Source organism: Gossypium raimondii, chromosome 5, assembly GCF_025698545.1.
Source record: "Gossypium raimondii isolate GPD5lz chromosome 5, ASM2569854v1, whole genome shotgun sequence".
Lineage (NCBI taxonomy): Eukaryota > Viridiplantae > Streptophyta > Magnoliopsida > Malvales > Malvaceae > Gossypium > Gossypium raimondii.
Window position 1 is genome coordinate 8,858,841 of NC_068569.1, and position 14,337 is coordinate 8,873,177.

At 29.6% G+C, this 14,337-nt stretch overlaps 2 protein-coding genes across 4 annotated transcripts; both read right to left on the reverse strand.

The window, feature by feature from the left end:
- Window positions 1-2,116: 2,116 nt before the first annotated feature.
- LOC105767916 (uncharacterized) lies at window positions 2,117-3,407 on the reverse strand. Of its 2 annotated transcripts, none has more exons than XM_012587501.2 (2): window positions 2,856-3,381; window positions 2,117-2,433 (listed from the first exon to the last, which is right to left on the reverse strand). In XM_012587501.2, the coding sequence occupies exons 1-2, from the start codon at window positions 3,113-3,115 to the stop codon at window positions 2,388-2,390; spliced, it is 306 nt and encodes a 101-aa protein (XP_012442955.1). In that variant the 5' UTR covers window positions 3,116-3,381; the 3' UTR covers window positions 2,117-2,387. The 2 variants fall into 2 exon arrangements, with proteins under 2 accessions (XP_012442955.1, XP_012442958.1); XM_012587504.2 differs by lacking the exon at window positions 2,117-2,433 and adding an exon at window positions 2,506-2,749 and having other exon boundaries at window positions 2,856-3,407.
- A 792-nt stretch (window positions 3,408-4,199) lies between these two features.
- LOC105767911 (cold-responsive protein kinase 1) lies at window positions 4,200-7,169 on the reverse strand. 2 transcript variants are annotated; one of them, XM_012587492.2, is made up of 8 exons: window positions 6,699-7,169; window positions 6,195-6,598; window positions 5,894-6,016; window positions 5,675-5,802; window positions 5,349-5,562; window positions 5,029-5,260; window positions 4,772-4,922; window positions 4,200-4,676 (listed from the first exon to the last, which is right to left on the reverse strand). In XM_012587492.2, exons 1-8 carry the CDS (start codon window positions 7,061-7,063, stop codon window positions 4,356-4,358), a joined length of 1,938 nt encoding a protein of 645 aa, XP_012442946.1. In that variant the 5' UTR covers window positions 7,064-7,169; the 3' UTR covers window positions 4,200-4,355. The 2 variants fall into 2 exon arrangements, with proteins under 2 accessions (XP_012442946.1, XP_012442945.1); XM_012587491.2 differs by having other exon boundaries at window positions 5,675-5,820.
- Between the last annotated feature and the right edge of the window lie 7,168 nt (window positions 7,170-14,337).

Consider the following 14,337-nt stretch of genomic DNA (forward strand, 5'->3'; position numbering starts at 1 on the left):
CCGAATTGTCAAGAGCTTGACATTTGATGCAGAATCAAATGAAAAAAAAAATATTAAATTATAAGTAATTAAAAGTAATAATTTTTTATAAAAAAAATAGAAAATTGGTGGAAAGATCTTTAAAATATTAATGAAATGATACAAGTTGCAGAAAAGAAATTATTAATGTTTGAATATTAAAATCGAAGTAGTGAGCTATGCGGTGACATATATTATCATCACAGCCTTATTGGTTGCTGGTATGACTAAAAAGGGCGTTGTCTGGTTACTCTCCCTGCTCTCTGACTAGTGATGATTGTTATTGGCAGACAGCCCAACAAACCCCGTTCGGTGGAGAAGAAAACGTCGGCGTTCTGTACCCGGCCTGGAAATTAATGGTTTTGCTGACACGGACATGGAAATTAGTCGCCATCTCATTGTTTGCTAGCTGTGGTGGCAACCACCTTTCATGCTAATCCTCATTCGCTCCTGGTCCCTAAATCCTTTCCTGCACCCCCCCTGTTATTACCCTGACAATTGACATATTATATATATCCACAGGTTAGTTTCTTGTGTACGTGCATGAAACATGCAATCACCGTTGCCTTTCTGGTCTAAATTGGTTACTGGAACTATCATTCATTATCTAAAATGCTTTTCACTTTTTTATATTTTATTAACTTGTCTTGTCTAAGTCCAGTTTCGTTATTGTTTTCTAGTGTTGACGTGCCTCCTTTTCTAACATGGTGTTTTTTTAATCTCTTTGGTTTAGATCCCAAATGCATGGAAGCAACCATGTCATTACAGTCCCTTTTTTACCAAGGATGCAGGTCAGCCGCTAATGTTTTTGCCAAATTTCTGTTTTCCTTTTTCCACTCAGCCTTCACAGTTCCCATGTTTGTGCAAGTCATGTAACTTTATCAAAAGGATTTTGCATTGGGGGCCATATATAACTTTAGTTTCAAGGCTCACTGTGTGTAAAATATCAAAAGCCTAGAGATGTTGATTTCTGGGGATTTAGTTGGGGGTGGTGGTTAAACTTTCCATGATTACTTTAGTTGTTGGTTTTGGAGATTTAGATGGGCTGCTAGTGGTTGTCACATCATGTTCAAACCATTATGTAACTTGGATTGCCCCAGCAATTTAGGTGTAGCAATTCTGCCAGGTCCCACACATTATATCTAATCGGTATCGGTGTTTGTTCTAATGCATATATGTAATTTTTTTTTTCTTTTCCTTGTAAATTATAACATAGCTCATTCACTCTGCTCAAATTTTTTTAATGTAGTTTGGCATACGTGGTAGCAATCCTCTGCGGAGTCATGCATCTCAAATCTTAATTGATCATCAACGTATGCATAATGACGTCGGCATTCTTTCAGTTTTTGTCCTATATATATATGTATAGGAGAAACCAGAAAGAATATTGTGCAATATTGCTACTACTGTGTTCTGCTCAGAGTACTCCGTGAGTTGCATGGTTTACAAGTAATGAGGCCAAGAAAAGTAGCATTAAAATCAGCTGTTAAGCTTTTCTGGGTAAAGAGAAAATAAAATTGGATGAAAAATTAAAAAATAGAAAATATAACTTTTTTTTCTATGGACGTACTTGATAAGTATGATGAAAAATTAGAAGAAAAAGTAATTATTTATTTATTTATTACTGGATAGAGTTAAAAATAAAAGAAAAAATTAATATTTTGAAATCTGTATAATTGTGAATTAACATATACATCTCTCTAGTCTCATTATTTCAAATTGAAAAAATAATTTTTATATATTAGAATGAACAATGATCATCTCACTTCTTTTCCTTATCAAGCCTATCAACTTATTTTTTATTTCTATTTTTCCGTTCCTCCTTTCATCTTTTCATTTTCACTCAATCAAACATATTTTTAACTTTTCAATTTTAAACCAAACGCTCTAATTGAATGAGAGAAAATATCACAAACACTCTAAGTACATTAATCTCGCATTGAATAAGAAAGAAAAGTCTTTGTACATATAAGTGACCGTTATACATTCCATTAAAACAAGTATTTTGGAAAGAAAGAAATGCTTTTTTCTTTTTTCTTTTTTCTTTTTTTACTATCAAGATTCAGTCTGATTTGAGCATGCATTCAACAAAAAATAATTAGTATCATGCATCTTGTCATACTATTGCACAACATACAGGAATCTCAAAAGTAATGACATGTTTGAAGAATCGTGTCACAAATGTTTTTTTTTTCTTTTTTTGTTTCATGCAGTTGTGAAAATTCTATCAACGGAATGGGTCAGCAGTACTAGCAGCTACAGGAAAGGCAGAAAATAAAGACAAGAAACAAGAGTTGACCGAAGGTTGTTAGTTTGTATGCATCGGGAACTTTGCGCAGCTGACATGGAAAATGTAATAAGATAGCACCTCAGGTGCAGCAGCAATTGCAGCATTTTCGCACCAACCATTCCAACCTGTATTAATTCCATTAAATTACCTGCTGTAACAATCGGACTTCAAAATGGAAAAATTAAGCTACCAAAAGGTAACAACAAACTAGTTTATTTTTCTTCATACATCTTTGTTATTATGATGAAAATCCATAAATAGTCATACAGTAGAGTTTCACTTGATAGTAAACAAGAACAGTACCAAAGTCTACCCATTTTTACATACAACTTTAGCATTACCAGTCAGTCACTGCTGATTTATTTATTTATTTTACCTTGAATATTATCTTAACCAGTGTGTTGACTGGTTGTTGGGTGCTGGATTTCTGAATCCTAATGCCTATCATTTTAGATTATCGGAGTTGGTATTACGGTATAAGCTGTGTCAGTCAGTGTAAAAATGCAGGCAGTGAAAAAGCTTAGAAAGGAGAAACATGACAACTTACAAGTCCTTAAGGCATGAACTTTGATCTTCCAATTCATCGGGGAGTTTCCGGTCAAGTGAAAAAGCTGATGTTACTTGCCCTGGTGTGGACGTCGGGTTATGACGCAAAAGAGGGAGGCTTTCAGTGGAAGCATGGCCGGGAGTAGGCGGTGAAGGAGTTGGTGAAGGTGAAAACAAGTAGTTACTGTTTCCAGGTCCGACACTGATGGGTAGAGGTGGTGATGGGGGAGATGCATAACCATTCATCATCACCTCTTCCATCACACACAAATTGATTACTAAAAACTTTGGCTGTTTCTGCCCTTTCTTTGCTGATGGTTTGTGTCTGGTGATGGGGAAGGGATGGTCTTTTGTTCAAAAGAGATTGGCCGATTTTGCCGGGACTTCTCATTTGAACTTTAGGTACTAGTCTATGTGTAAACCTAACGGTCGTGCCTCACCTGTCAGCTGCACTCTGCACACTTCTCTTCACATCCTCCCTATTTATCATATCTACCCTTAAAACTTTCAATTTCCAACAGCGGAAAACACTCCCCGATTTGTATTTAGTTGTTTTTATTAAAATCATAATAATAGTGACCCAAATTTGATATTTTAACTTATTAATTTCAGAAAAAGCTCGAGATTAATACTAATAGACAGCATGATGAGCTTTAACTATGAGCCATAGTTTGGCACAGTCAATTCACGTTTATATAAAGCATTTATAAATTATAAGATAGCTTTTACCCCAAGATTTTCTTTTTTCGGTGAATATTACACCATGATTTTTTTCTCAATGTATTTGCTTTTCAATGTTAACTTTCTTCCTAAAACTATATATATAGCTGGGATACTATCACGGTTATAAAGGTACTTAAAAATAGGTTAAGTTTGGTCTATGATACTAACATATTTTATTTTTGTTCAAGTTCGCCCAATTCAAAATATAAACCTCAAATCATGTTCAAAATTGTCAATATAAATTATTAGCAAGTTCATTTTAAACCCAGATGTTATTAAATTTTATATTATTTTTAATTTATTAATTTATTAATTTTTATTAAGATTTAATTTTATTAATTTTATTTTATATAAATTACATTATATATAAAAATAACACATATATATTCAAAATAGAAAACAGATCAACTTTCAAAAATAAAATAAAAAATAGGTAGCTCATACTTTTGCTCAAACTTATTTTCGAACCTCATATTTTTATCCAAACTCTCCTGTAATTTAAGTGGATTTGAGTTTTGATTAAATAGCTCAATCCTTAAACAAGTCTATAAAAACACCTATCACATTATAAATTAAAATATATATTGTGACAAATATTCAATTAGTGAAAAGAAAAACCCAATTTAAAGATAAAAGCACAGATAATTCAACATTTAATTACCACTTTAACAAATTCAACGAACATGAGAAGTAAAAAGAAAAAAAAAAGCAATGAAAATGAGAAAAGAAATTATGGTTTGAGTGATACAGATAATAAGGACATAGAAAATTGAGAAAATCAACGACCAGAGACCTGGGAGATAGAATTGGTAGCATTAGACGAAGAAGTGGAAGTGGATCTGTTATCTTGGGGAATAATTTCAACCCTTCTGTCAGATTCAATGAAGGCAGGTCGAGTGGGCTGTCTTGGCTCTAAGGAGCTCACTGTTCTAAGCATAGTAACCACCTCTGACATTGTAGGCCTCAAAGAAGCTGATGATTGAGTGCATAAGAATGCTATTTCGATCATTCTTTGCATTTCGTCTATATCATATTCTTCCGGATCTAAGCTTCTGTCTACTATTTCCATTGCCATATTATCTTGGTACAGTCCCCATGCCTACATGTATATATATCACCAAAAAGAAAAGAAAAAAACACACATAAGAATTAGCAGTAATATATGTATCAACTCAGATTAGGAAATTAAAGTACCCGTTTTAGAAGGAACTCAGCGGTAGGATCAAGAGAGGTTTCGTTGTTCTTTAGGCCACTGATGATTTCAAGGACAACCACCCCAAAGCTATATGTATCAACTTTCACTGACAATTGCCCATGGATTGCATATTCTGGTGCTGTATATCCACTGTCCCATCCAACTTATTTCATTATTAACCATATATATGCATGCTAATTACCTAAATTTACTACCCAAACGCCAAAAGCCTAGAAATTTGGGATGGGAAACTTACAAAGTGCCAGCAAATTTGGTGCTAAGATGAGTCTGATCCTCAGGTAAGAGCCTGACCAATCCAAAATCTGCTATCTTAGGCTGCAAATCTCTGTCCAAAAGTATATTGCTAGGTTTGATGTCCCTATGGATGATACATGCATGAAACTCCTCGTGTAAATAGGCTAGTCCCTTTGCTGTGCCTACTATTATGTCAAATCTCTGTTTCCAGTTCAGAGATCCATGCCCTTCACCTGTTCGACAAAATAAAACAAACATAAAATTGCTTTCAAGATCATTAATTTTACGACAATCAAGATTCACATTCTGACAATTAATTACCAAATAAGTGCTTATCAAGGCTGCCATTAGGCATGAACTCATAGACAAGGAGAAGCTCAGGGCCTTTACTACAGCAGCCAACAAGGCGAACCAGATTCCGATGATGAACATTGCTTATAAGCTTCACTTCTGTATCGAATTCTGCTTTTACCTTTTCTGATTTGCTTATGGCTAGTTTCTTCACTGCTACCACCCTTCCATTCTTCAATATACCCTATATTTATATATTAAATTCCAACCGCCCACAAATTTATCAATTTTCTTTTACAATAATATAAAAGTAATTTCATTATTGTTGAGTAAATTGCAACGTTAAAAATATTCACCTTGTATACTTCACCAAAACCACCTTCACCTAATTTATTTTGTTGACTAAAATTTGTCGTTGCAAAATTCAATTCTTTGTAAGTGTAAGTCAACGGACCTTGTAACTCAGGTGGCGCCTCTACATCCTCTGCAATGTTTTTTTTTTCTTTTTAAATGGGCACATAATTATGATTTTATTTATTTTAACCCACAAATATAGAATTAATATAATATGTTACCTTGAGGAACTGCCATATTGTTTCTTGATTTTCTAACCCAAAACAATAATAAAGTTATAAGCAACAGAAGACCTCCACCTCCAACCAGTCCTCCAATCAGAGCATCCCTTTTAGTTGTATTTCCTGCATGATTCAATTTTTAATATAAATTCAACCTGTCCTCCAATTTGTTAACATGGAAGGAGAAGGAGAGATATTATTGGATTAATTGATCTGTATATATTTATATTAAATTCAAACCCTTGGAAGGAATAGGCGAGCCATAGTAGAAAGGGAGGAGAGGTGCCTTAAAAGGACTTACTGGTTTTCAAGAAGGGTTTCAGGTCAATGGTGTAGTTAGCACCAAAGAAGGGGGAGTCTGAGTATCTTAGGAAACATCCAGTGTCAACTGCCCGACCATCTGAGTCAGGTGGGCATCTTTGAATATTGGCTAAAGCCACTTTCAAGCATTCCATGCACCCTTTCTCGTCGATGGTTTCCATGCATTGCGCCACGCCATACGCTGTTACATTGCCATTTACACCACCCACTTCCTCCCTGCTGGCAGCAAAGAACGAATCGATCTTTGGCGTCGCCTTTACGAGATCCCCTAATAGCCTTTCCACCGTCGTTCCGAAAACATTCTGTTGTGATGCTGTGCTGCCACCGCAAATTCCGAGGTTTCCAACTTGCGTGCTTTCTTGGTAGAACATGTTGCTCTCGTACCTAGCTCACCAAAATCAACACATAACTTCATCATTATAATCATAAAGATGCTATATATATGTGTATATATTTAAGTAAAAGAAAGTAAAAATATATATACCTGAGGAAGCAACCGTCGAAGATGACACGAGCACCATTAGCGGCGGAGCAGTTGCGGATTTGTGAGGAAGCAGTACTGAAGCAAGAGATGCAGTCGTTTCGAGACATGTAATTCCTGCACTGCACCATGGCATAAACGGGGTCAGAACCCGTGGCTTCTTGAGCCACTGCGAAATGCATGCCCTTGTCTAACTGCCCTCGGAGCTCCGTTAACGTGGCGTTTAGATTTCTGGAGAAACCGGAGAAGCTGGTGACGTTGAACATGCTGCACCCTTGGTTCAGCAGAACGGTTTGTGGATTTGAGGCACCCATTTCCAGCAGGCACCATATTACCGTCAAGGAAATGCAAATTCGAAGAAGCTCCATATCTCTTTAATCTTTAATACGACCCTTGAGTTTTGTTTTTTCTTGTTTAATGTTGTTGCCAAAACAAGATGAAAGAACGTTTAATGTCTGGTATATATATAGTGGAATTCTGTACAGAATAGTATTATCTGTATGAATAAATAAATCAATTCAAAGGATTTGGAAATATTGTACCAGTATACGACAAGGAATTAGGGGGATAGGTTAATTACATGAGATGATTGATAAGGGTGGACTTTAGTTAAGTTTGGTGACTTAATTAAAATTTTGAAAGGATTTAATGAATTTTAAAAAAATCATAAATCTAATTTAAACTGAAAAATTTTAGAAACTTAATAAGAATTTTACGAAATTTTGGAAAATGCTTTTTTTTTTTAATTTTTATAATCATCATTTTGGTCGAAACCATAATTTTCACTGCGGGTAGCAATAATTATTTCCTTACGGTTTAATTAAAATTTTAAAACTCTAATAAAATTTTTAGAAAATTCTGGATAAGACTTTTGGCACCGATGAACATCCGCCCCTGGTTGACAAAGCCTGAAGTCTTTCATTTGGACTTGCACAACTTCGTAAAAACAAACTTTCGTCTAAAGTTCTAATTGAGTGACAGTTGTCACTTCTCAATAACTTTTTTGTTTTAATATGTCAAAGGTCCTTATACCTTTTGGAAATGTAAATTTTAGTCCTTTACTTTAATTTTGAGAAATTGAGTAGCTATACAATTTTTTACTTAAAAATCTGGTTAGATTTGATTTATAGGAAAAAGGTAAAATAATTCTTTGGTCCAAACACTTTAAATTTTAAAAATATATGAAAAATATAAAATTTCCTAAAATTCAAAAAGATGTGTTATTTACTTCAGAAATAGTAATAAGGTCTCTCCAAATTTTAAGCTATTCCTTTGGTTCATATTACTTAAATTTGATAAGGTTTTTTATTTTAAATTAGATTAATTGTAAATAAAAATATTTTTATGTAAATTTAATTATAAAGTGTATAAAATATTAATATAAAATAATTTTTAAATAACGATACAAATTCTGAATCCATTCAAATTAAGCTTAATATAAAATTTTTTTCAAAATACACCATATTAAAGGAATTTTATATAAAATGGACACATTTTGGTAAAGTACAAAAGTTACAAATTAAGTCTTGAAATTCTATACGGTGTATTTTAAACAAAAAAATGTAAATATTTAAATTTAATTCACATCAAGTTGTATAATTATTTAATTCAAATCATTTATATAAAAAATATTTTGTTTAAATCAAGACCTAATTTATTTATTTGAAAAATAGTGTTTTAATTTTTATCATTTTATTGAAAATATGAAAAGACATTTAATTTTAAAACTTCCTTTTTTGGTAATTGTTTATGTGTTTTGAAATAGTTTGAATTAAATTGATAAAAAATGTAAATCATGAGGACTAAAAGAATTATTTTATTTTTACAATAACCTTATCATCAATTCTAATGATAAAATTGACGAAAAGACCAATATTTAATTTGTTATTAGTTGGATTATGCATCATAAAGGTTGATTATGATGTAATTTTTAAAAATGGAGTTTGCGCGTGTCCAACCCTATCATTTCCATTCCCATCTCTAACATTTTATAAAGAAATTTAGAATCTTGTCACGTCATTTAATAATATTAAAAATTATTCCACATTAAAAATGTCATAAAGCAAAATTATGTGGGTGACGCGTACTCCTTTTAAAACCTTGAATGTAGTGAAGATATTTAAAGTTTTAAACTCTTTTAAAATTAGTTTCTTGATTTAAGATTGTGTGGTTGCGTTTTATTTTCGATATTTATCATGTTGGACACGTTAGAAAACTGATAAAGATGATTTTATTTCATGCGAACCTCACTAAGTGAAGTTGATCTATTTCATATTTTAATTTCTGATGTTATGCATTATGTTTCCAATAAAATGAAAAGCATAAGGGTGGATGTATAATAACTTAGATTAATTTGTTCGATTTAATGTTATTTCGTTGAGTTTTATAAAAGTTTATTAAAAATTATTTTAAATTAAAAATTTCGCTTTGCCGTATATAAAAAATTATAAAATAAAAACCTGGCAACATTATAACCTCGCTTATAAAACTTTTTATTTCGTGTAAAATAATTATATTTTAGAAGCAATCATTTTAAGTGTTTGCTTGATTTCTAAAGGAAAACAAAAAGAAGATAAATAAAGGCGCCATTGTTTTATTTGTTTATTTGCTCACAATGTTATTTACTTATATAAATATTTAAATAAAATTAATTATTGTTTATTAAATGAATTCGAAATATTAGAAGATATTTATTTTTAAAAAGAAGGGTTGAATTGAATTTTTTGATACATTAGAGAAGGGGTGTGTGTTTCAGAGCTCAAATTATTTCATACAGGTGTCCACATCAAGCACTTCCAAGATTCAACTATTACATTAGCGAGGGCATCGCCGGCTGAAATTTTATAATTAATAATTATTTTATAAAGGAACCTATATTTTTCAACAAACAATTTATGTTCCATTAAAATCTAGAATGAAGGTTGCGGTCCCAACTGTTGTCAAATCTTCTACTTTCAATCAATTTGACCCGACACTTATGATACTGAGATTAAATTTGATTTTTGTTTTTTATCTTGTTCATCGAAATACCGTTTGAATTTGAATTATCTTGGAAATTCAATATTATTGTTTTATAAAATAAGTGAATATTAGCTTTTTTTTAGTCGTAGTGAATTTAAATATCACACAAAATGAACTGGCATTTTAAATTTAAATATAACCCTAGACCAAATATAAAAAAATTAGCATTGGAAGAAAAAAATTATTAAATCCAAACAAATTCTTGAAATCTATAAACTATATAAAAAGTTTATAAAAGGAAGATCAACCTTTTTGTAAGCACGTAGCCCACCACGAGTACTCTTCCCTTTTGAAAAAGGTGTCCTTTTTAAGGAAATTTTTTAACTCATTTCACTAGCAGTATCATATAATTTGAGAAAGGAAATAACAAGCACTCGTTATCATTAAATTTTATCAACACGACAAAAGTTTCAGCCTTAATATTAATAAAATATTACGGTACATTGATAATCGATTTTATCACAATTCGATAGTATAACATATTTAAAACGATTACAAACAACTATCACAGTCAATAAATCGGCTCCCAATGGTAGATAAAATCAACAAAATCAACAAAAGAACAAATCGCTATCCAAAGTGGAGAGGATATTGACAAAACTATCCCTAAAATTACTTATAAAGACAATATTACATGTATAAGTAAAACTACTAAACGTGCTACAATAATTGATAAAATCTTTTAAAAGTAATGACTTAATAAAGAATAAAATAATAATAATATTCAAAGCAGCACAAGTCCAAACCGAATTATGAAATAATTTATTATTCTGAAAAATTCTTAAAACAAAAATAAATTATCATTATGTCAAAACTTTATTGACTGAATAAATATCATTTACTTGCTAATATTGCAGTTAAATGATACAAAATATGATAAAAAGAATAATCAAACATAATATATGAACATAACATGACGCGAATGTTGATGATAGAAAAAGCAAAATTGTTAAAAGTTATAGAAATAACGTAAAAACATACACCAACATATTATGGAAGACAGTGTTAGATATAATTTTCCTTGCTGTTATTTAGTTAGCTATTGTTTAATACAAAATTAGTAAAGAAATAGCAGGTGGGGCAATCGTGGAAGAAGCCAGCGCTAACTCATAAAATTGACCGCAACTTTTGAAGAAGACTTTGAATTTTATTAAATTAATGATCCAAAAAGTAGCAGTTTGGAAGATTTGTGTTTTAAGATTGATTGTGATTTGGGAACCATCTTACTTCCTCATAAAATTCGAACAAAACAGTGCCTACAATTTTTTTTTAAAGATTGTTGCCGTGGCTTAAAGGCACAATCACACTTTAACATTTCAAATATTTAACCAAAATATCAAGTAACAATCCCATCAAATCTAAAAAACAAAAAAAGTAAATATATTTGGAGAATAAAATCGTAAATGTATTAACTGAACTGGAAGATACTTTTATAGATTTTATTAAATGTATTGAAATTTTAAAATATATAAATATCCTTACTCTTGTAATTTTAATTTTAAACAAATTAAATTGATGTCATATCTATTTAACTTACAATTTCAAAGTTTTTTCTTAGAATTGACTTGGTATAAAGTGTTAACCATAATTTAATTTAAAATTACTAAAAACAATTATTTTATTAAATAAATTATATTATTATAAAAAATTCTATTTTTCTATAAAATCAATAGAAAATCATAAATAGTGAGATAAGCTAAGGATATTATTTTTAAAAACTTTAGAATTTTATTCGAGACTTCATTTAGTCTTTATATAAATGTTGGTAAATATACTTTCCATATAAATTTTTGGGTAAATCACATCATTGTTGATTAAATTAAGGGTAAGTTTTTCATTTTGGCCACTTAACTAAAAAAATTTACAATTTTGTAACTAAATTATCCAAAAGTTTCCATTTAAGTGACTAAGCTATTAAAATTGATACTATATAGTTTTCTTTGTTCGCACTGTCTGTACAAATCGAAAGTCATCTCTCTCCTTCTATTTTATAGTTCAGCTTTTTTTTTTTGTAAAATAGTTTTGGACGTCACAAATCTACGAGCTACAATTCAAACAATTTTTTTCTCCAATCTTCGACATTGATCATTAGATCAACTTAGATTTAAGGTATTTTCTTCTATTCGTCGATGAGTATTAATCTACTGTACCGATAGTCAAATTGTCGTTTGGAGCTCGCTAGCAGAACTTTAAAAAAAAAACTAAACAACTCGATGACTTAAACAAAAACTTTCAAATAATTCAATTATTAAAATATAAATCTTTTAATTAAGTGACCAAAACAAATCCATAGTTATGGTAATTTATCTTAAATCTTTTCATCCATGATAAAAGAAGAATAAAAAGCCAAGTCAGGGTTAAAATTCACTTTTGTCCACTAGCGTTTGGACATTTGGTGCCAGCTAAATAATTAAGGATGTGATACATTAAATTATGGTGAATGAGAATTTGCGGATACATATTTATAGCTTAATACGTTATTAAAACTGAGAAAATATGGATAAGAAAATTGTCAATTTGCCTTATTCTTTTAATGGATCTATAAACTCGTTCTAATAAATATATTGAAAAATAAAATAAAAAATCAATTTGCTGTGACTAATCAACATGATCATATATTTATTTTATCTATCAATAAACTAAACATACCATCATCACCCAACTTTATTTATGCAAATAATAGAAAACTATATAGTCAATGCCGGATGGCTGCTATGAGGCAATCATGGAAGGAGACCTCACCTTTATAATTTATTCTTTCTTCTAATAGAATTAAGAACAAAATTACTCAAAAAATAAAAAAGGTTTATACATTTGTGAACATATCTATACATACGATTATGTAATGACAAATATTTATTTTAGGTAAAAAATATAGGCGTAAATGCATTATTAGATACTCTGTATCTACGTTATAGTTTTTAATAAGATATCGTATTTATTTAAATATGTCAATGATAAAGGTGAGCAAAATCGATTCGATTCGAAAAACCGATAAAAATTTCAAATTTTGAATTAAATAGTTTGAATTAATCGAGTTATTTGGATCAACTCAATTAAAATCAAAATTTTCGTTTTAACTCAAATATAAATTACGCAATTCAAATTATCCGAATAAGAAAAAGGTAAAACTACGTTGTATTGATAATTTTTACATTTTCTAAAGTTAAAAGTCAAAATCATTAAGTTAAAAGGTAAAACTACGTCGTTTTTATAAATGTTTACCCTTTAATTTAAAAGGAAAAACCATTATATTGTTTATGTAGTTAAATAATTTTGAACTTAGTCTATTAGTTAAATAATTGGTCCATGTAAATGCAACATTGAGTATAAATAATAAGATTCATTAATTCGACTCGAAATTTTTTGACTCGATTCGATTTGATTCGAAAAAATTTCAAATCGAGTTTAGTTGCTAAAATAGGATTCATCAACTTGATTAACTCAAATTTTTTTGACTCGATTCAACTCGACTCGATCAAATACTCATCCTTAGTCAATGGGATGACATTTGAGGAAGTGGAGGCTTTTACTTGGTTTTTCAAGTTAGTATTGTTGGAGTTATAAATGAATTGAAATGGATAGATTTCTGTTTAATGGTTATTTATTTGTTTTTTTAAATTATATATTCTCTAATTTTCAAAAATTATGTGTGTATTTTTATATATTTAAATTTAATGAATTAATTTTGAATATTAAAAAAGTGTTCATAAACATATAATTAAATATATTTGTGAACAATCAACAAACAAATATATTTTTAGATAAAAATAAAACATGAATGATAAAATTAATTATATAATAATCCAATGATAAATAAATTTTAAACAATAACATTAATTTCATTTATGGTCCTAATTATTGTGTGTTTTTCTACACATGCCCATATAAATGAGGATAAACCCATGTTTCATTACTTCTTTAAAACTTAATGATTTGTTATTTATTATACAAAATGCAAACAAAAATATAATTTATAAAATAAATAAATGAAATCAAAGTTAATTAAATTAGAATTAAATAAAATTTTGCATTATAAATGTTCAACAAATAAATTTCATAAAAGAATATTAAAAAGAAAATTTTCTCTATAATCTTTATTTTTTTATTGTATATTTGAGATTTTATGTTATCTACATAATCGTTATTGTCGCTTGTTGTATTAAACTCAGCAATTTATTTTATTAATGATAATTATTTTTAAAAAGGAAAATTGATAGCTTCCTCAACTTAATTGCAATAAGAAGAACAAGATAGAAAATAAATTTTCCCTTTATATCATGTGTAAGATATCCTATTTAGTTGAACTAAATTCAAATTTAAAAAAATTATAATTCAAAGCTTAACTTTAAACTCAAAATTATAAATTAGCTTAAATTAAAATTTGAGATTACTTTTCTGTTTAAAATTGATTTGAGATAAAATCATATTACTCAAATTCCTTCGATAAAACTTGATTAATAAGTTAGCTTACTTAGTCATATTTTATATTCTATTTCTAACATACTTGAGTTCCAATTAGAATTTCACGTTTTTAATAAAAAAATTAAACTAGAAACTTGTTCAAATTAAAGATTCAGTATACTCGAATTTAGCTAATTTGATAACGTGAGGTAGTTTA